The following is a 23737-nucleotide window of genomic DNA, read 5'->3' on the forward strand; positions in this document are numbered from 1 at the left end:
CAGACTTGTCAAGACTTGCTGGAAGAGCTCTGGGATTGTAGCAGTTCCTTCTCTCTTAAAATCTGTAAATCTGTTGGTCTGTTTCCCAATGTTCATGGTTGGGCTAGAGGAGAGATTCAGATGCTTCAGGTTACCTAAAACCACTGAGGAGTGTGCTGTGGATGGATCTCATGTGAACAGTGGGAAACATTAATAAACAGAACTCTAGGCATTCATCTTCCCTGAAATAAATCTAGCAATAATAATTGCTGCATAGATAACTAGTTACATTTATTTAGCATTTATGGTTCTTATTTCTATTCTTTAAGAGAAATTTTACTCCTAGATCCCTGTCTAGCTGTTGTTGTCTCATGTGGTAGCGTAGGATTTGGAGAAGCTCTCATGACTTTTACATATTTGACAAAAAAACCCATTATTTTACTCCCCTCTACCCTCAGCTCTATCTTCTGGTCTAATAAAATATTACCTTGTCCTGTGAACCTTGGTGCCCTTGAGACATGTTGAGTATAAAAACCAGATGGTTAACCAGTATATTTAAGCTGTTTCCTTCATGCTGACAAGTGCTCTACAAAGGCCTAAGTTACTGTGTTAAAGATTGGTTTGGGAATTTTAGGATCCAGAAACTATTCCAAATGAGGTTAAAACTCAGTAATAGAAATGTAAGAGAACTTGAAAACGTAAGTATTTTTTTTTAATAGTTGTATTAACCACAGTGCCTTTTAAAGTTTTCTGATCTCGCTTTTGAAAGAGAGCCTACTTTGCTGGAGATGCAGTACAGCAGGACTCCAGCTTAGTTGCATAATAACTTTAATATCAGGAATTGATAGCTCCCAGTATTATCATTTACAACGGAGCTACAATTTCAAAGACAGGGCTAGGAAGTGAGGAGGCATGATCCTGAGGAGAGCTGTGTTCCCCCTGTTCTATGTATGGCATCCAGGATGCTCTGTTTCCTCATTCTCATGAGATGTGCAGGTGTGGAGGCCCTCACCTGTAGACCTCAGAGATTCACTGGGAGGAAGAAATTATGCCTTTCCATGTGTTACACCTGTATTTCTTTTATTGCTGTGGTGACACACAAACAAACAAGCTTGAGGGGAAAAGCCTGTTTAAGAAATTTATTGATCCTAGCTGCTCAGTCTTTAGTCCCTCTTCCTGTCAGAGGTGCTGCCCTTCTGAATATATATATATGTTCAGTAATAAACTGAATCTGTGTGGGAGTCTACTTAAAAACAACCAGCGTTGTACCTTTAACCTTTTGTTTTCTTTTTTTTTTCCTTGAAGCAAATCTGCTGTGGAGCACAGGCATGTAATGCAGCTCATTTGGCATATCTGGCAGTATAGCAGGCAGAGGCAGGCAAGAAGGACCAGGAATGGTCCCTGGGAAAAGTGGGGGGAGAGGGGACACCTGCCTGCCAAAGAGCATTTGCCAGGACGATGTATATTTAAAGCTGAGTGATACTGATGGTGAGTTGCATGGGTAGTCTTACTATTCATTATTTTGAACGTAATTGAAAGTCTTGGATTTGTTCATGCAGCTAGTGTAGGAATGAAGATTAACTGGTGCCTTTCAGACAAGATTCTGGTGAAGATATGTTACCTCTAGATAAATGTTTTTCAGACTTTCACTTTTTTTTTTTTAGAAGATTACTTTTTTTTTCCTCTCCTGATTCTGCTTCACAACTTTGCTTGTTCCCAGAGAAACAAAGAAAAACATGTTTTGCACCCTAAGCTCCAGCAAACTGTGCCTGGACCTCTTCCATTATTAGCAGAGGCTGCTACTTCCTTTCTGTCTTTGGCCAAAGCCTGCATGCTTCACATGCCACAAGATCATCTTCCTGTGGCCCCCAGTGATTCGCAGAGGAATTGGTTTTCTCTTTCTCAGCTCAACCTTGGGGGCTTCCCTTGCTTGGTTTGGCTGGTTTCCCCACAAGGAAGGGAAGCAGGGTCTCGCCGGTTGTGCTGCTCGAGGTGTGGTGTGTTAGTCTGGTGCTGCTCGTCTGTCTTTGCATGGTGGCAGAGGGGGAATGGGAGGAAAGGGGTGCACTGCCCAACCAGTCCCTTGTGCTGACAGCAGAAAACTGCAGCTGTGGGTCCTATTCCTCTCATCCTGTCCCAGCTCTACAGCTTTTTTCCACCAATTGGCTCATTTTGGGATGGAACAAAGGGAAAATCCAGTGAGTTCTTCCTGGTGCTTGCTTATATTTCTTCAGAATATATTCTGGTTTTCTTTGGTTGGGAACTACTACTTCAGCTCCTGGGTTCCCCCTGCCCTCGTGCTCCATTGCAATACTCACAAGTTTAAAAGATGGAGTGACCCCAGTTACTCTGTGTACACAATGGTATTTTTTTTGGTCCTGGGGCCACCCTGTTAACCTTTCCTTTTGAAGTTGCAGCTTACCTTCTGGGGATTTAAATACTCAAAAAATGTTAGCAAATACAGCTGCGCTTATTCAAGCAAGTTAGGGGAGAAGTACATTATTGCCTTTATAAAAGAAGCCTTGCTTTAAACAATATATTTGGTAAAATTGCTTTTGACACAGATTCTCACTACAGAATTTTATCATCCAGGGGCAGCGCAGCTAATTCTACCTCTGATAGATTTTCCTCTTTGATTCTTCCTGCTCTTGTGCAAGTTAAAAATTAGCATGTTTAGTGTTATTATTAAACGCTTCTTGTGGCCTCCCTTTGCTTTCATTAACAGAGTTTACATTATATGGATAGGGATAAAAACTACTCCAAATGTATATTTAGGCTAGCAGTGATCTAACGTAACAGGGTAGATGTTCTGATTTTTCTCTGTTCAGGCGAGACCTTTATTCTTTTAAAATATACTTAATCATTTTTCTGTAGGTATAAATGACACTTGCAGGAGGTGGGGGGGATTGCTTGATAGTTTAGGTTTTGTAGTAAAAATGAATGATTTAATCAAGGCTCTGACAACCTAGCTGTATTTCTGCTCTGAATTTCAGGGCAGAGGAGACACTTTTGGTGTTGTAGTTCATGCTGCTTTGTCTGTTGGCTTTTCTGCCTTGGAGCTGGTGTACCACATGTCCATTTTTTCCTAGGCGGTATTTGAACTCTTCCTTTCAGATGCTTTGTAACCTAACTACCCTCAAATGAAGCAGTTCACTTATTCCATGGGCAGTCCAGGCACAACTGTGAAATCCCTTCAAACATTATGGCTTTAACTTTTGTTATAGGGGACATTCCATTTGGAGGAATAAGTTGCATTTACCTTCTGTATCTGAGTTTTATGAATTATATATAAATGTTGTTTACTGTTAAAATGGTGCATAGTCTGTAGTGTCTGTGTTTTATTAGAGTAATTTAAAAAGAAAACCACTAAAACGATGTTACTACTGGGTGTCTGATTGCCAAGTTAATCTCTTATCACAAGTCCCATTGATCTTCTGTTTGAGCAGCTGAGAGTCTATTTTATGTATAGCGATCTTTCATAAAGTTTATTCCTGGTAATAAAGCTAACTGGGGTGAGTGCCAAGCTATTCTCAGAGGCAGTCCGCTCTCAACAAGAGAAGTATTTTATTTTGTTAGATGGAGATATTGTTTGGGTATGTACTTGTGGCAGAACTAGTGAAATTGCTAGCGAGTGAGTCAAACTAGGTTCAGAGGTGTACTCTTACTGGTATGAAGTTAATAGCATTGCTGTGCAGTAGACATTCAGATCTGACTTTTAATAAGATGCCCAGAATCACATGAATTTTCTACTTATTACTGTATGGTATTATTAAATTGGATTCTTAATCTTTTCAGTGGCATGGCAAAAACCTTAAAAAAAGCACACTACAAAAGAACAAAAAAAACCTTCCACCCTAGAACTTTGCATGTATTAAGTGCATTAAATTTTATTATGTGCAAGAGAAAGTAATTTTATTTCAGAGTGCAACTGTATTGGTTTATCTGAAATTATGTTGTTTTTAAGATTCTTGAAATCTTTCTTCTAATAGCCTCCATTTGCGTTTAAGTACTTAAAGTGTCTTCATACCAAACATGCATGTAAATTAAAAAGTATTTCAAAATACTAGTAATTAACTTTACTGAAAGTAACTTTTCATAAAGTAAGATTTTACTTTTAGTGAAGTTTAAATTTTATTCCAGAGTTTCTGAAGAGTTCAATAGATGGCAGGGCACATGTTCTTTGATGCTAATTATTTTGTTAATATTCATATAAAAATGGCAATATTACAGCTATGTACAATCTGTATAAATTCCTGTAGTCTTATGGCAGTTTTGGGAAGCAGTGGTGGTTTTGTATGCAGCTCTATGCAAATACTTGACATTGCAAGGACAGGTTACGGGTCTTGATCTGTTCCTCTGCGCTTGTCTGTAAGCAAAACTCCTGGGGGTTGGTACCTACCTTCTAGGAAACCAGTCTCAAGCAATCTCCTCTCAGCCTGTTGTTGCAGTAAATTTTAAATTACCATCCAATATCTTATCTTTGGTCTTCTCCTGTTCTGGTAACCTGCATATATAGGTGTACTTAAAATTCCTCATGGATGCAAGGGGTAAGCGCAGTTGCAGAGCGCGACAGGAGGGCATGGATGTGCCTGTAGTGCGCACAGCCCCCTTGGGATGATGAGGGAGCGGGGCAGGATTTGCACCCCAGGTATTGAAATACCAAGGTGAAGGAGCTGGCGGGATGCTGAGAAGTCAGTGGGAGGGAGGAGAGTGGAGGGATGCAGTGTGCCCTGGTGTTCGCTGTGTGCTAGACTGCCGCAGGGAATTAAGTGCATAAATCCAGCAGTGTCACACTTCTCCTTTCACGCTTAATGCAGGTACTGATGTCAGAGCTATCTGAAGTAGCTGTTACTGAAATCAGGGGGGCAGGTCACTGCTCAAGCTGCTTTATCAGGCTCTGAGCAGGTTCAGTCAGCCTAACTGCATCCTTTGCTCTTTACGTTTTTGAAGAGATTTCTGTACCATCAGCTATAAAATTTAACCTTCCTTTTACATTTCTCCTTGAAATCAGGAGAAAAGCCCCCCAAAAAATCTGGAACACACTTTTATCATGTAATAGCACATTACTATCCAAAGAGGAAGGATAAATTATTATATACCATGTAAGCAAACTGGAGAAAATGGAAGGAGATGATGTCTGTCATTTCAGCTAGCTAACTATTTGTAATCACGGTGGGAACAAACATGTTTTTCCTATTGCTTCTTACCTATCATTCGAACTTACTTATTTTCCAATAATTGGCAACCGACTGCGAGTGATAGGTAGCCTGCATCACTGTCCTGCTTGTCCTGTGGTGGTCTGGATGGTAGCTTGGTGTGAAGATCTTTGCATGATAGAGCTGAAGCAGCTTAGCTTTAGCCAGGCTGTTGTACTATTGTAATCATTAATACCACATGGTAACCATGGTATATTATAGAGCATCAAGCTGTACAGGTTTGTAATTGCAACTAATGATGTCCGTACATCATGACTTCTCTGAGCTGAAAAGTATCAGTGTGTCAGTAATTCAAGAATAAAATAAAAGCCTGCATTTTAAAGTACTGAGAGAGCCTTGTGAGGCTTCTGCATCTCCTGGCACATAACAAAATTGGTCAGTGTTCTCTGGCAACTTTGCATTATTCCTTTAAAAACATGTTTTTTATCTGAAGCATTGTTCTAGAGCCAAACTCTGGGTTGCCTTTTTTTAGTTTGTTGGGGTTTTTTTTTCGCCCGCACAGATTAATTCTTTTCATATGGAACTTTTAATGTCGGATTTAAAACTCAGTGTTAGCCTAACCTAATTTTTTTATATTGGATCAAATCTGGATTTACACAATAAATATGTTTTATTTAGAGGAAATAGCTTACACAGAAATTTGGAAATAAAATACTGAAATGTTTGAGCTAATTAGAAGTATTTCTGAGTCTAGCATAGAACTGGCAAAATTGTACTTTTGCGGAGTAAAGTGTGGTGTTGCTTTTACTGGCTGAATGTTGCTTTTATCATATGTGACGTGTGACAGTGGTGACTGTAGATGAGAAATAGTCCACTTGAAATAAATATTTATTTCCTTAAAATGGGAATGCTTGGATTTAGCAACAAATGAGCAATATGCTGGTCCACTGTAGAGTGTGGTTATATAGTAGAAGAGAAAAACCTATATATTACCATGAAGGCACTATGTTCAATCTGTCTGGGACTTATTTAGCAAGTAAGAATGTTAATTTAGTGTATACTGGCTAAGATAACTAGTTGTCTGGGGGGTCAAGGTACTGACTTCAGAGGCATTTCTGAACAAAGATGTTGCAGTTGGTGGGTGGATGGCACTGGTCTCAGCTGTTGTATGAGCTTGCATAAATAGTATCATCTCCACTTTAATCTTTCGGGTGTTCAGAGGTAGTGTGCATATTTATGTTTAACCCCTGGACACTTGCTGGCATGCATGACCCTTTAACAATTCCTATCCCTCTGTCCATCCCTGGCACCTTGGCTCCAAACAGTCTGGGAGGATAGCCAGTAATTTTGAAGTTTTTTTGTTAAGAATGTCTCTTTAACAAAAAGTGTTTTCATTTTGTCGGTATACAATTTCTATTGTGCTTGTTACAGTAGCCTGTGGCAGACTTCTGGAGTACATGCAGACTTCTGAAGTACATCTCCACTGTACAATATTTACTCCCCTTTGTATGTAATGGTCAGTTTAAAAAAAAATTAAAACTGGTGTTGATGGTTACTGGACTTTGGCATGAGGAAAAAAAGCTTTTTTTACTTCAAAAAACAGCAACAAAGGCTGGAGCAGTGTGTTTCATAAAGGGAAGTTGGCTTTTAAGTTGTGTTTTATGATAAGCATTTGATCTACCTTAACTTTTGAGAATGAAAAAGATCCTTAAACCTTCAGTCTTCATGGATCTCTTTCTCCAAAATTAACATGCCTTTTCTCACCAATTTTTATATCACTTCAGAGACATCATTCTAATAGAGTCGTTTTAAAGGTTCTTTCTGAGGCTTGTGGATGTTGTGTTTTAGAGGGGAGTATCCAAAAGCTTTCAAGCATCAGGGCTTTCAGCGTATTTTTCACCTTTTTTCTGATGGAGGGAGAGGGAGAAGATGTTGTAGATGGTTTACTGCAAGTGTTGTTTTTGACTAGCCTTTATTACTTTCAGTGCTATAAATTTAATCATGATCAAATACCAACACGGTAAGTGTAGCAAATGGAAAGAGGGGTCAAAACAGACCTCAGAGTGACCTGAACCATAAGATCAATAGAAATGAGTGGAAACGGAATCTGGAAATAATACCCGTAAAGCCCTGTGCACAGGGAGAGAAAGTAAACAGCAAGGCTGGGAAATGGATTGCAATAAGTTTGTTACCATTTTGTAGTGATGATTGCACAGGTGTCAGCTTTTATATTGCTCAAATGCTTGAATTTCTTTTGTAAGGATGGAACCTGGATGATTCCAGAGGTGGTTCACCCAAGGATCTATATGCCTGAAAGTTTGAGTTGTTCTAGTTTGTTTAAGAAGAAACTGAAGTAATAGTTGTAGAAATATGTTAATAAAATAATTTAAGGACAATTACCATGTAGATGGTATTATGTTATTGGACATGTTTTAGTTATATTATTTCCCCTTTTTTATAGCAAACTTTGGCCTGTTCCATTTTAACGGCGTTGTTGAGCGAGTTCTCAAGTTCAAGTAAAACCAGCAACATTGGACTAAGCATGGAGTTCCATGGTAACTGTAAACGTATATTTCAGGTAAACTAGTTCTGTATCAACATATGCTACCTGTCTTTCTAAAATTTAAACACTGAGAAGCAGAAGTACTTTCTTGTGCCAGGTGCATTCAGGTACAGTGTGTGCCTAACAGCATTTAATAGGACAGATATATTATAAATGCAGATACTGGCTACTTCAGGAAAGTTGATAATGTGTTTTTAAAAAACTTGTATCAAAAAGGTGCAATCCCTTTTGCCCATTTTATGAATGTAGAGCTACAGATCTTTATGTGGTTGGACTCTTTTAATTCCTTGGCTACCAATTGCAAACAAAACGAACACTCTGTGGAACAATGATAGTCTTAAATATAGCTTTGGTTTAAAGCCAAGGAGAGCTATGTATTTAAAAATGTTATTGCAGATGGTGTAGTCTCGTTGTCTCAGATGTATTGTTTGGCCAGGCAGAAATGTTTTTGTGAAGGCATTGCTTTAAACTGACTGTTGTGGAACAACTTACCAACTTTTTTTCATGCCAAAGACCAACTCTCTCCTCCACCAGTAGTTAAAAACATACTGTTAAGTTTTTCTTTTAATGACTAGCATTTATGAGAAGATTTTTTTCATATTATTTACAAACACAGTTTATTAATTTTGGCAAAGGAGCGAGGAGAGCTCTGACTTGACTGACAACTTTAGAGTATTTTTTGTATTTTAATCAAAAATAGAGGGAAAACAGAAAATTCTTTTCCCTTAAAGTATTAAAGAAATTATTTTTAATCAACATTTTAATTAATGACTGAGAAACTCTATTAATATATTGTGTTTGTCCTGTCTATAGGAGGACGATCTGCGGCAGATCTTCATGCTCACAGTAGAGGTACTTCAGGAATTCAGCAGACGTGAAAACCTCAATGCTCAGATGTCTTCAGTGTTTCAGCGTTATCTTGCACTAGCCAATCAGGTCTTAAGCTGGAACTTTCTTCCTCCAAATTATATCCTTTTAATGTCAGGCCCTTTATTTCAGCTAAGTTGGGTCACTTCTACCAGGTGATAAGTAAAGTCTTTGTGAGAAGAGAAAAATGTAAAACTTACAAGCCTGATATTTAGTCCTTGATTTATGTTTTCCTCGATTAGTGCTCTTGGTCATCCCTGTGCTTGCTAACAGATGCTTACATACAGAAACTGCTGTTGCTCTTCATTAAAGTTTAAAAGTGTTTTATATAAAAGGCAAAACTAGTTCAGCAGAGCAGCCCCCAGTTATGGGTTAATGGTCAGTCTGGTTGGTGCAGGAGAGAGGAGATGACATCTCGCTTTTTTTTTGTTGGCAATACACAGGTGCCATTCCATTTTGACATCTTTGTGAAGTGTGCCGATTATGAAAGTCCAGAGAAAGGTGGAGATGGAAAGTAGAGGAGGAAATGGGACTCAGAAAGAGAAAGGGCCTTAGTAAAGGAGAGAAGGAAAAAAAGTACAAAAATACTCAGCCCAAAATTAATATTGTAGAAATAATCATTCATATTCTCTATTTAACAGAGGGTTAAGAGCACTTGCAGTAAAATATTACAGTGCATCTTTTAATAGCTAGACTGTCCTTAAGATGCTTGGCAAACTTTCCAAGAGCCAAATTTTTAAGCTGGTTTATAAAATTTTTTTCTTAAAACTTTTTGAAATTGCTGCTAAGTTATACATACAGCAAGAATCTGGATGCTGCCTTCAAATCCACCGTAAAGCATTTTATTTGCTTTCCTGGTTTGACGGTCAGAAGGCAGTATCTGTGTTTTTCTGTTGTCTTGGTTCTGTTCATTATGCAGTGGGCAGCAAAAGTGAAACTTATTTGAAACTAGTTATTCCTTGGTTCACATCTGTAGAGCAGGATACCAGTTATATTGTCTTTATGGAGGGTGCTACAGATTAAAAGTAAATATCCTACTCCTATTAATCACTGAAGTGATTTGGTAGGGGTCCAGGCAGGAATTCAGTGCATGTGCCTGTAAGACTGAGATTGGAGTTAAATTATTGCATCTTATAAAATTTTTTGGAAGAGGATTTGGGATTTGTAAGAATTCAAATATAATATGTGAACACTTTTTTTTTTTTTCCCTAAGCTGTAATCTTAAATAGAAAGGAAATGCTCTTGTGTTATGCAGTGGTTGGTAGAAGTGGTTCCCTCTGAATTTTAACCTTGCTCTGTCTAAACCTCTGTTGTAGTCCCAAATACTGATGTTGCTACAGTTCGGAAGTGAAGGCTCTAGTTCTTCACGAGCGCTTTATCCTAGACTAAGGTTTGCAGTGGTGGAGCCAGACATATACAAGCAAGATGTGAAGCCTTGTGAGTTCCAGCTTTCGTTTACAAGTCTATATAATATGAAGTGATTCAGTCTATAGGTGCTAGTAAATAACTGTTAATTGAAATAGCTAAGGAAGCCATACTGCTGCTTAAGGTTAACAGTGTTTTCCGCTACTTGGCCTAGTTGAGATACTACATCTGTTAAACAAATTCTGGCCACTTCTGGAGATCAGATCGACCTTTAGTCCGAACCACCACAGGTGCTCTTACATGGTTCTCTTTCAAATCTTTTCATAACTTCTGCTCCACTTGATACCATCTTTTTGTTTTCTACCATTGGACATTTCATTTTGCTGTAAGAATTACAGCACCAGCTCGGGTCTCCTCTGTCTATGTAGAAACCTGTTTTCACAGAAGTTGGAATGACTTTAATCATCCTTGAGAAATGTGGTTCTTGGCTGATGAAGATTCAGTAAGTGTTGGTGTTTACAACACCATGTTTATTATATTGTGGCATAAATCTCTCTTCCTTAAGAAGGTTGGTTTCAAAGTAACTGTTGATTGTTAGCTCATGGGCAGTGAAACTTAACTTGGCTGCGGTTTCTAAATAGGTAGCACATTACATCAGGATGTAAGAATTGCTGTGTTGATTGATCAGTTGGTATCTTTTCGGTATCCTCTTTCCAAATCTTTGACAGTACATATGCCAAAGCAATGGGCATATATTTAATACTCGAAGCATGGAGTAAAATGATCCATTGTATCCACAGATAGATCTTTTTTATTTAGTTGGTATTTCCCCTGGTAAGATAGTATTGATTCTCAGTATTCCCTGCAGCATAACAGTAATAAACAGTATTTGTATATGATCTTTAGCAAGATTTTTGTATCTCAAAAAAAAAAACGAAGTGGCATAAATGTGCATTAACTCTACAGTGACCATCACCAAGAGGCACATTATTTAAATCACTAAGTTGCGAGAATTGCATCAAAACATGTAACTTCTCAAGTGTTCTTGTGCTGTTATAGGGTAACTTAGTATATGCGGCATTGTTAAATGGACAGTGCTGGCAGCAATTTTAACAGAACAGTTGTGTTAAGTCTGTATTGCCTATTGCTAGCAAGAAGAGCTGGCATAAAAGATGCATTCTGGAATAGCCATCTCGTTGGAGCAATGAAAGAAGAGAGCCTGGAACCTACCTACGTTTAAGGTGGAACTTAGTAATTTTTGAGTGTCTTAGGATGTAGTGCCTGCAGTAGGAAGGGCAGGGCATGATGATCTAGGAGGCCTCCTTTCAGTCATGGGCACTTTCTTCCGTTTCATTTTCTAACACACAGGCAATCATCTATTATTTTTATCAGCTACCTCAGGGTCTTAGTTCACCTGGTGTTTGCGGATGCTTCAGAGGCTTTTGGCAGTACTGTTGGAAATGACAATAACATAGGATTCCTATTTTGCACTAAGAACGTATGGCAGTCTGTTGTGGCATGTTGGCTTCTGTGGAGTTTCTTTTTTCAGTGCTGTTACAGCACTGTTGAATATTGTTGGCTCAGATGGAACTAGCTTTAACTGCATTTTTTCTTAAATGAACGTTTTGACTAATTAAGGAAGTACAGGTGATTGGTACTAAGGTACAGCCCTCTCCTTTACAAGAATGTCTTCAAGGATCCCATTCCTAATACATTATAAGTGTTTAAAGTCTCCAGTTAGGGAGCTGAATGTCGTTGGGCTTTAATGCACCTTGACATGGACATATAATATGTCCTGTGGAGTCAGGATGTAAGTATAATTTATATTCTTTACTTCCAGAGATGTTTCTCACTACTTCTTGACTTTGTGGCTGCCAAGAACAGATAAATCCCATTCTAATGGACTTGGGATGGGTGTCCTTAAATGCAAAAGTTCTTAAACAGAACATAAAATTTTGTCCAGCTGTCTCCCATCTACAGAAGGGTGTTTATTGTCTGTCATTAGGAGCTGTCATAGAACTACTTATCCTTTATTCATTAAGGTATGGATGTTTACAGCTTTTTGTAAGCAGTGCTAATAGTACATGAATAAAGAAGAAATTGAACTTTAGTTCTTGTTTTGGATTTGGTGCCTCTACTTGCTTGGAGGCAAGCTGCCAAATTTTCAAGTGAATGTAGAATAGAGGATTGGATTTAAAATACAGGTTACGTAAACCTGATGGGTTGCACTCCACTGATGTGCATCGTTGTTCCATTGAAATTGATGGTGCGATGGCAACTGTATGAACTGACTGGAGATTTTGTCTTTTTGTTCTCTCTTTTGTCATCTTTTGTCTGATCTGAATACTGTTTTTTTTTCAAGTATGTCAGCCATACAGTTAAAGGAAGAAGCTCTTCATATCTCTGTTCTGAAAACATCTTTTGTACCTCAAGCCAGAATGAGACACCTTTCTGGGAGATCCTGTGAACCATATAGCTCTGCAGACTCTCAAGATTTGAACTCGGTCCAACCTGGATTGGTAGCATCTGTTATGTGTAATGGAAGTACAAGAAAAACATGCAGAATGCTCCAGAAAACTTGAGGTTTGTTTTGAGGATTGATTCAAAAAGCATCCTGCCCTAGCACCTCCCAGGAGCATGGTACTGAACAGGAAACCACCTGGGTAAAAACTTCTTTTAGCAGGTTGAGGTCCCAGTTTGATTTGTTGCACAGCTACAGAAATGATTGAGCCTGTACTGAGGAGCGACAACACAGATTTCCTTCAGCAACAGGGGCTGCTTTCCTTAGGTTTTATGTTTGTTAGCAGCCTGGCATTATCCTGAATTTACTACAGCAGTCTGTCCTTACCTGAAAGATAAAGGGTTGGGATATTATCCTGGCTATTGTTTGGGATCTAAAGAAAAATTCAATGTAACTAAAATAGCTGTATTTAAGAAAGTGCAAAAGAGAGCTGCATTTTACTTTTATCATTCTTAGGCAAAAACTGACCGGACTTTGAAATCCCTGATGTTTAGAAATTATTTCTAGGGTACTATGTGTTTTCTTGACAATACTTTCTAGCAACTTTTTAAGACAGAGTTGGGCAAAACAGAGATTTACAGATTCCCTGAATTTGGACATAATTGCACTAAACACATTTGTATTGACATTGAACTTCTGAACAATTAGTGTTTCATCATTTGGGTTTTCCTGAATTAATTCTGAAAAGTTTACAATGAAAAAGCATGTTAAAAACATTACTATCAGAAGAGGAGAAGAGACTAGTAATGACTGTTTTTATGAAGTAGAACTGATAAAATATATAGTTGGGGTTTTTTTTCCTCTTCTGCTCTCTTGCCCCAGTGGTTTTAAGTTTCCAGTTTTGCAGTGCTTTGTCATCACCTTCCTAGATGGCAGCCAGTATATAGTGGAAAGGTGTGACTCTTGAGCTGCATCTGCATGGCAGTCACTTCTGCATAGGTGCTTTAAGTGTAAGCTAGGCTTAAGTGATTAGCTGGCATACTATTAGCTGTATAAACATAGCAGCAAAATGTAGCAGGAGCTGCAGAATCCACTTGAGTGGTCAACATGAGACTTGGTACTGGCTTGGCCACACCATGAGTGGCTCCGGAATTGGCCAGTTTTAAAATTAGCTTGAGTCTTCCTACACTTCCTATGCCTGTTGCTACACAGATGCAATGTGAATCCAGTGTCTCCAACACAAAGTAGTTGTTTCATTCTCATGACAGTTAAGAATACTTATGTTTAATAATTAAATATTTAAGCATATGTTCCTTTTCCTGAATGCTGGATATGTTTGCTAGGAGTATAAGTTATATAAAGGTTTGTGAACCATTTCTCCATAGGGGGCAGCAAGCCTCTGCATCAGTTTTAGACAGTTGCTCCTAGACTCATCCCATGTCCTTGGCTAATAAGCTAGCAAGCCAGAGGAGGTCTTAAAAATACAACTATAATCAGTATGTTAGCATTTTAACACTGGGTGGCAGATTTCCAAGCAGTTACTTTTCTAATGCAGTTTTTAATTGTAAAATAGAAGTCTAAGACTGACACAAAGTTCTCCAGAAATGTTCCAAACAACAAAGGTAAAGTGATTAAAATCACTTTTAAGAAAGATATTCGGGCCTTAGCACCCCAAGAGTTTTCCCTCCATTTCTGAATTGTTCTTCATTCCTGTGGACAAATTTGAGAACGAGGTTCTCGCAGAAGAAATCTCAACTTCGGTTTTTGAGTTCCTAATTTACTGCTTTGTGGAAGGGCAAGCCCAGCTTCTCTTATGAAAAACACTGTGGGATCCATTCTTAGATACTGGAATTTGTGGGAAGTCCTGAAGTGAAACGTTATAATCCCACGTGGCTGCCTTAGGATATGAAGTATTTTGATAGTCATCTTCAACCTTCAGCTCCTTCCTGGGACAGAGGCAAAGAGTGGGAGGAAAACTACACATTTGTTTATCTTTTATTTTCTTTTTTAATACATTCCTCCAAGAAGCATATAAACTTCAAATTTATCTTTCTTTTTTTTTTTTACAAATTAAAATTTTTAAATTACAGATTTACAATTTAAAGAAGTTTACTTTTATTTCTTCAGCTCATGAAACAAAACCAAGCATAGAGCTAATGGCTACTTACATAAGTTTATGCAAAGATAAAAGAAAATCTGTCTTACACGTTATGGTCGTCTCCTCTTCCTCTCTAGGCACTAAATTGGTGAGCATATGAGCCTTATCATACAAGAAGGCATGTAGTTATATTCTTACGCTTTTCAGTAGATCTTGGTACATACTATTGAATAGTCTGTTCCGATTCAAACAGAAGTTTCTAGTCTCTGTAGGAATCAGTGCCATAAGTTTTGTGAACTAGGTGAAGCATTGCCGGGCTTCTGGTAGCTGTTTCTTAGCTTGGATTTCTGTGTCATTCAAAGTGAACTGTAATGAGAGTTACTCATTCTTCAGTAGAACTGGGAGTGTTACAAACACTTATATTTATTATCAGGAGTGGTTTACAATTCTTTTTCATTTAAAAACAAACAAAAAACCACCAGGTCCTCCAGGATATCATAGTAGACTGGTCTATGCTTATCATAAATCTATGTTATAGCTTGAGTGCTTACAAAAAAGTGTTGTGCAAGTTCTGTACTTTTTGTTTCCTCATAAGTATTGAGAATTAAAGTAATTTTTGATGATGAAAACTGCATTTGTTGTGTGTACACCTATGTACTAGGTAATTTAGTGCCATTTTTTCAGGTTTGGCATAACTGAGCTGCTTGCTAATAAGGCTGAACCATAGCACAGAATAAGTTGAGGTATTTCACGGTAGCAAGCATCTCCACAGCCAACTTATGCTGATGTTTGCATACATCTAGTACTTGATAGAAAATGGATGCAAGATCTCCATGATAGGTACAGGCATAATTTGTATTGTTCAGTGAACAGATATTTTACCCACAAATCTGCTATTGTCAGATGTGTCATCAGTCCATTAGCGTGAGAAACAGTACTAAAAATAACAGGATAGGCCTGCTAAATACTGAGGCTTGTTAAAATAGTGACAGCAAACTGGCCCTGCTTTCATTCCACGTGAAAAGTGTTATGTAGCTGGTCCCTTTTGTAGACTTAACCTAGGGAAGAGCAAATTGATTTTCAGAGGTTGATATTGTATCTATCACAGTCTTATGATATTGATGTATTTCCAAGCCAGTCATTTATTGGAGAGTTACAGCAAAGGACACTCTTGTCAATAAACAATTTTAAAACACTGTTTTTTCTAAAATATTCTGAATGAAAAGGGGGAAAAAGGCGTAGCTTAATTTGCCAGTTAAAATTAGTTTTAATTTGTAATATTACTCCTGATAAAGGATGCTTGCATGTGATAATTTCATGCCCTTTGGGTTTTTTTAAATGTGGCAGAATGGTAGCATTTTTGATCACTGAAATGACATCTCTATTTCAGATTGAAGTAAAATACACAATTCTGTGATTTTTCGTTTTTACCCATCTGAAATAATCTGGTATGGTTCAACACACACTTACAATTTTGAAAATGGTGAAACTGGTTTTGTTTTGCACTAATGTGAAAGTCCTTGATCACTGTTATGCATTATAATGTGCTGACAACACTTCTGAACACGTACGACCAGTGAAGGTCCACTTGGTACTGTGCTGTGGAAAAAGTCACTTTTTTGGAATGTGGTTCTGCAGTGTTGTTAGGCATATCAGGTTTTGGTAGAACTCAGAAGACAAGTGTAAATAAACTGAAATTGTGCATCTTGTCTTGTGGCCCAATCCTTCACATTAAGCTAGATGTTTGCTTTATATATTGTTCTCTTAAACAAAACCTATCAAAAGTTAAGAGGTCTGCTTTCTTGAATGATACTATTGTGAAATTTATTTTCTTTTAGACATATAAATACTTCTTGATACATGCTTTTTATAATACCTGATGACTTAGACTACAAAAGTTAATGCAGTTCATTACCAATAAGTAAATTACATGCAGCTGAGCATGCTCTTACTTATTCTGATGGTTGTGTCAGAAAGGGATCAGGGAGGATAAGGGTTTAATAAAGACAAATGAAAATGTAAGTTGCTGAGTTAAGGCAGTTTTACTACTGTTTGGATTGGGGGGTGTCACAGAAGGAAGCACTTTCAAAAATCTTTGATAAACACTCTTCTGCGTGATCAGACTGACAAAGAATGTAACTTGCTTGTTTAAATTTTTTTACTCACGTCTGTTTTTTTCTGTACTAGAGCATTGAGCATTTGCAGAATTTGTAAATTAAGTTATGCCAAAAGACACAGTAAGAACGGAAAAGAGTGCAGCAAATCATGGCTTCACGGAGTGCACGTTTTTCATGCACGTCTTACAAACATGTTTAACGTGACGATGCCTTGTGGTGCCTTATGCTTTTGTTCTTCACAGCGTGATTAAAAAATGTAGATTAATGCAGGGCTAACATATCTGCATTCTGTGACGCATATTTGGCTATTTAGAAAAATAGGATATAGATTTCAATGAGCTATCTTTAGCTATCATAAGGCCTTTTTAAAAGCTGCCAGGAAAATCTTTTAGAAAATGATTTCCCATTTTGCATAAATTTTAACACCTGTTAATTGCGGTTGCTTTTTTCCCTTCTCGCTGTGTCACATTAGACACCCTGGTTATCAAAGTGATCGTATCACTATGGTATGTCTCATAATTATGATCAAACTGTTATCTAACATTCCTGGAGCATTCTTTTTTTCAATACTTAATACCTTTTATTCCTTGGCCTCATGCATGAATTATGCTGTGTATGTGAAGAGGCTTAAAGTTTGTTTCCATTACATTCTTTCTGAATGGATCCTGTTGTATCTAGGATTTTTTTAAAGCCAAGTAGGAATGTTATTGTTGACCTTGACACCAGATAACTGGGCAGACATTATATAGCTATGTTTGAATCCTCACAAAATGTGATGCTAAAGCCAACAGAATCCTGGCGCGAGACCCTCCTGGACAGCAGAGTTATGGAGCTTTTCTTTACAGTAAGTTTCTTTCTTCAACTTTCATAGTTCAGACCACAAGGAAAGCAGCTCCTTCCTGTTCTAAAACTGTATTGTTGGACGCTTCCTTTTGCATCAGGTAGGACTGATTCTGTTAACTTCAGCTTGCTTGTCAAAGCGTATAGAAGTATTGTATTTTTCCTAGGTTACTGAGTATGTATTTTGCCTATAAATTGCCTTAAATTTATGACCATTAACAAAAGAAAAAGGTATATAATCTAAACTTCTATACGTTTAATACTTTTGGACATGTATTCATCAAATGTAACCAAACATGGTGAGCAGTAGTAGTGTATGTCTTTCAGATAAGGTGTAACAGCTCTCAAAAAAAGATCAAATGAACAGTTTGTGTTCGCTGATCTTAAAGCATTTGCTCAACGGAACAGCTGAAAATAGTAATGTAATTGCAGTTTTCTTTTCTGCAGCATGCAGAATTCTGCATCTCTTTCCTCAGCACGAAGTAAATCCAAACAAGTTAAAATAGATTAAGTTAGGAGGGATGGGGAAGAGGTAGAATTGGGATAGGGTATGTAATATTCAATTTCTATAGCTTAAAAGACCTATGATTCTAAAATTGGATAAAATTAGTATTATTTTCTTTCTACCACTGTTGGGGGAAGAAGTTTGTCATTTTTGCTCAGCTAAGAAGTTACTGCAGCAGCAACATATATTGGCTTATAAATTAATTTACTATGATATTTTATCTTCTGTTACATCTCTTGGGACCTGAGAATTCAGCATTCTCACGCTATTTTACTTTTTGCAAAGCAGAGAAATAATGTGCTCGAAACTTGGACAAAGTTACTGTTAGACAAAGGAAATGGAACTCTCCAGTGCTGCTTGAGAGTTATCTGATACGTGCTTGGATACATGTCGTACTTTATAGGATTTTTTTGATAAATTAGGGTTTTAAAATTTTTTTTTTTTTACTGCAAGTTTATCTGTTCCAGCAGTTTTGAAAAGGTGAAAAAATCACTGGCAGAACAGCTACGCGCAATCCGAACAGCTGTCTAGACTATCCAGACAGTTGCTACTGTCAGCTGTGAACCTCCACATGCAAATAACTCTTCGGCTTACATATTAACCCTTCCTTGTTTAATAGTATGAAGTTGTTAAGAGTCCGGTATCTGTTTCTTTGGTTGGTTTACAATTACATATTCATTATAAGAATAATGTTTTGAATAACATGAAGAATTGTTTTAATACATTTGCAGTTTACTTAATCAAATACAGGCAGGTTTTGGTTACTATTATTTTTGCATGAATGCTAGCCAGGGCAGTGTGCTGTCAGTTTTGGTTTTAGATTCCTGATTTGCAATGGTTGAGGCTTGTAGTATTAGTTTGCTACTTGAAGTAATGTAAGCAAATGGTAGCAATTTATATTCATTTATCTGATCTGAGAAATTTTAATAACCTTGCAAAAGCTGGCAGGGCTGCCATGTTAAAGAGAAAGCCTTCAGTTCTAATCTCAGCCTAGTGTGGGATGTCTGTTAGGAGGGGTATTTCTGTTGCGGGGATTGTTTCTCCTGCTAGTTTGCTCTTTCAGAGATTAACTGTGCAGCTAATCCAACTAGTTATGAGTTGGGCAAAGTTGCAACTATAATGCCACAGAGAAATGGTTAGTGTTTTAACTGTACCTTTATGTATAATATTGCTGAGGTGAAAAGGCTACCCAATATTTATTTATTCAGTAAATATTCTGTGAAGAAAAATAGGAGGCATGAGCCTAAGAAAATTCTTTAAATCCATTCTTGACAATTAAAATAAGTATGTGAGAATATGATTACTGAAATAGTAAGATTTGACTCTAGAAAGCCTCAGCAGCAGAAGTAATGACATAACTGTTCGCAGAAACGCGGGAAGATTACTGCTGGCCTTGTATAATGTAAGGGTGTTGCCAAGGAAGTGATGCATTCATTTTTGTGTATGTCTTCAGTGTTTACTTCTGCTAAAGAAGCATCTGTATAATCTTGATTGAACTTGTTGACTAACTTTAGCAAGACTCCATAGCCTAGGCATAGTTAGCATAATAGAGATGACTGTCATTATTGCTGTTTTTAGAAGGAGCAGTATGTCTGACTGGCTGGCATCTGTTTCTCTCTTTAAGACATAACATTCAGTAGACAGTTCAATTTTCAACATGTAGGTGAGACTTAACTAAACGTTAGTTTCAGTGAGTTAATTCAAGGCTTGCGATTCTGTGAACTGAGTCATGATCTTGACATTTACTATAGTTTAGAGAGTGGTAGAAACCCTTGCATTTCAGACTGAATGGAAGTTATAGTAAGCTTTTTTTGGTGTGTGCTCTTTTGGATTGAGAGCCATGTGACTGTTGTAAGAACACCCTATTTTCCGTGTATTATTAACTATCTCACTTCCTGAAAGGTACATCGAAAAATCAGAGAAGATACAGATATGGCCCAAGATTCATTACAGTGTCTGGCACAGCTGGCGTCTTTGCACGGGCCAGTCTTTCCCGATGAAGGTTCACAAGTCGATTACCTGGCACACTTCATTGAGGGATTACTGAATACTATCAATGGGTACGTATGCCTGCTCTCTAAATTTAGATGGCATCTTCTAATCTTTAGTTTGGAGGGTAGCGTATCTCTGTGGAGAACTGTTATGACTTTCTTATTTCTGGGTATAATTTGTGCTTGCTGTTGGATTACTGAAATTAAGAAAAGGCAGTTTAAAGTAGGTTGTGGTTAATTAATATGAAATAGATTTATTGATTGAAAATGTATCAACAAAATCAATTCACTTTTAGCATTTTTCTTAAGGGCAAAAAACTAATTGCTATTTCTATCTATAGAATTGAAATAGAAGACTCTGAAGCAGTGGGAATTTCCAGTATTATCAGCAACCTGATAACCGTATTTCCACGCAATATTTTAACTGCCATTCCAAATGAACTTTTCTCTTCATTTGTTAACTGCCTTGCACACCTCACTTGTTCTTTTGGAAGAAGTGCTGCCTTGGAAGAAGTGGTAAGTATTTGCTCTCAAATATTAGGCAGTCTTTTTTATTTCTCTGTATTTGTGATAAGCATAAGTGACATGAGATTTGGCTGTTTTATTAGCAACTGTTAATAAAATTGTTGTGATTTCAGTGGTTTTGTTCTAAAAAATCACATCTGAGAGGATTTTCTTTTTGTTTCAAACAACATAATGAACATAGTTACACACTGTGTGCATCTTTCAGACTTTCCCTTGATTTAAAGCACTTGTCTCATATTTTCATTTGAAAAAGAATGGATTCATTTAAATGTATTAAAGGCTTTAAATATTGCTGACCTGCTCTTGTAGGACTACTTTGAACACTGTTGTGGGTAATGAATGAGCTACAGTCCTGACAGCTTAAAATGACTGCGTGAACATATGGACAAACTGAAACTTAACTGCTGTTGAGAGTTCTGAGTCAGGAACTTCTGTTTTAAGTGAATGTAGCTGTTAAGATCTGTTGTTAAGTCCATACTTCTAAGCTGTTCAGATCATCCCTTCGTTGCTGAGACAGTTCAAATGGTAATGCTGTGTACAAATCTAGCACAGGAATTCAGAGGATTTTTTTTCTGTTTGTTTGTTTCTTTCAAACTTTGGTTGTAACATTAAAGAGCAGTAGGGATATGATGTATATATATAAATGTTCTGCTTCTAAAAATTGCATTAAAAATAAAAACTTCTAAGACCACATAGCTTAAGAAAAAAAGCACTTAAGAATTAAGGTGAATAATCTTGCACTGAAGCTATTTATGTGCAGTAGCTATTGATTTTAAAATAAGACTATCAAGATATTAGCCAGTATTTTCCCATTGTCATTAAAAAGTATGAAATTGTACCAGTTTTGCTATATTGACTGAGCTTAATTACCTGAGTTTGAAAATAATTATAGACGTGTTTAGTTATAAAGTTGATGGATGTGTTTCTTTACCAGAGATCACAGCTGTGTTAATTAGCATTCATTGCAGAGCATTAGATCATGTCTTTGCTTTTGGCCCAGCACCCACTTAAACTTTCAAGTGTGTTCATATCTTAATCCAAAAATTGGTGATTAAATTTAGAATCTAAAATACAGCTAGTTTACAAGCTTTATTGGTCAAAACTTGCCCCGCTTGTAGAACACTGAACATAGATTCTGGTGCTCACCAGCACAGTTAGGAATGCTCCTGAAGCCTTTATAGAAAAGATTCAGCAAAACCATAGGCACCTATCATTTAAATTAAAGGGACTAAAGAGATGTTGTTTCCTCAGTTAGCCTCTTGTTACTTGAGAGTTAGAATATGCAACCATATTTAATAAAAACAGTGCTTAATGTAACGCCATTCAAAACACTTCATCTCTCAGCAAAAGCTTATGGTAGCTTGTACCAGCATCTGCTACAAAGTTTGTTTTGGAAATGGCTGGCCAGTTATGCCTAGTAAACTGTGGCTGCCTACACTTACATAATCCCCTAGTTCTTGCTGAAGAAATTGATTTCAGTATTGAAATTAAATGTTCTTAGATTCAGCAACATCAGAAAGAGAGAATGCAAGATTTTTTTTGTTTTAAGAGAGAATTTTCTCTCTGTCCTTGAATCTTTAAATCATTCTGTGGAAAGAGAAACCTTCCATTCTGTCGTAGCTCTTACTTTATCAACTTTATGCTGTTTTTCTGATTCCCAGGATGATACAGGATTCTGTGGTGATGGGCCTTCAAAAAAATATTTCTTATACCTTAAGAGTGTGTCAGCAATAAGGCATGCTACCGAGACTTAAGTTATTACCAACTTAATCCAGATGGCATGATGATACTGTGTGCTGTGCCTGTAGAAATACTACTATGCTTCCCCAAAAACAAACTTTTGGCTTAGGAACGTCCCAGCCATAGTTAATGTGTTTCCCATGCTTCTTGCTTAGACTGCTTGTAGTGACAACTTCTGTGAGCTCATGTGTTGTCTCTAAGAGCTTTTGATAGATAAAATACTGTGTGCATTGGGCTCAGTAGAGTCCTCAGATAATAATCCTGGAACTCTTCAGAAATCTGAAGTGCAGCAGAATGCAGGCAGATGTACTCCTTAAGCTTTGCTGGTTGTAAAAGCTGTTTTCCCATATTTCTGCCACTTCCTGTGCCAGTAGAACGTCTCATGAGAACATTGCAGAAACCCTGTCAGGCACAAGGAATCTACTTAACTGAAGACCTGCTGTGGAAACTGTCAAAATTGGGAGATCCTGAACCATAATATGCAAACCACTTCAAAGGAGCTAATACTGATTTTCAACTAAGAGGGGAAAAAACCACAATCCAAACATCAAATGCTGTTTTACATTAAACTGCTAGTTGGGGCTGGGGAGATTGGCTGAAGGAAGTTGAAACATTTGCCTGAACAGCTACACTGGTGGAAGGCATTAAGCTTCAGCAATGCTGGGGGCTAGTTCATGGTGCAAGTTGGACAAATAATCTCTTCCTTTCATAGCACTGGGTCTGAGAGAAGATGCTTGTCCACAGCTCTGCTTCGCCTTGCTCAACACTCAGCGCTTACACAGAAGTAGAAATCAAACAGTCCATCTGAATTAGTGAAGAGTATGAACAGGGTGTTGGACGAAAAGTCAAATAGAAATAGAAATTATATCAAAGGCTTCTTTTTCTCAAAATTAATCTTAATGCACTGTTCCTGTTTCATGATTTTTTTTTTTTAAATATCATGTGATGGGAGGGCTCATTCTGAATTTGGTCTTCTCTGCTCTGCTTCCAAGACTTTCCAGCTTACTGCTTGAAAAATTTTAGAAGTGTTCTTTCATCAAAGGGTCAGCAGACTGTGAAGGAAAAAGTACCAATTTTCATTTCCCATACTAGAGAAATTAAGCATTTTCACTTTGACTTTACTGGTTGTATCTTGCCTCTCCTGAAGATCTGAGTTCTGAACTGGGCTCTGCCATCGCTTCTGTTGGATCCATCAGAACAATTCAGCTCCCTGGTCTACAGTGTGTCACTTAGTTTACCTGTATGACATCTTTGGTAGCCCAGCTGTAGCTAACCTGAAATAAGGACTGGGAATTTTTAGTAAGGTTCCTTTCTGATCAGATTTGTTCAATATGGATAAACTCTTTGACTATCTGGGCATGTACTTTATGGAGGCACTTATTCATCCTAGCTTCCTTATGAGAATACCATGAAGTGTTAAAAACTTTTTTTTCATGGTATTAACTTCTGTATTACCTTCTTAAATAAATTAATTGGATAGATTTGAGTTATTTTGTTGCTCAAAATTAGAAAGGCAAAAGCCCAGCTAGA

General features: G+C 37.4%; 1 protein-coding gene across 1 annotated transcript; it reads left to right on the top strand.

Moving 5' to 3' along the window:
• Positions 1–7596: 7596 nt before the first annotated feature.
• Positions 7597–20458, top strand: LOC104619693 (exportin-4-like; the record flags this gene model as incomplete). Its single annotated transcript, XM_010285662.1, has 5 exons — positions 7597–7713; positions 8512–8665; positions 17338–17450; positions 19854–20011; positions 20284–20458. Coding segments are annotated over 5 exons (717 nt in total), but the record flags the coding sequence as incomplete, so codon positions are not given.
• Between the last annotated feature and the right edge of the window lie 3279 nt (positions 20459–23737).

The sequence above is a fragment of the Phaethon lepturus genome, unplaced genomic scaffold, assembly GCF_000687285.1.
Source record: "Phaethon lepturus isolate BGI_N335 unplaced genomic scaffold, ASM68728v1 scaffold40340, whole genome shotgun sequence".
Classification (NCBI taxonomy): Eukaryota; Metazoa; Chordata; class Aves; order Phaethontiformes; family Phaethontidae; genus Phaethon; species Phaethon lepturus.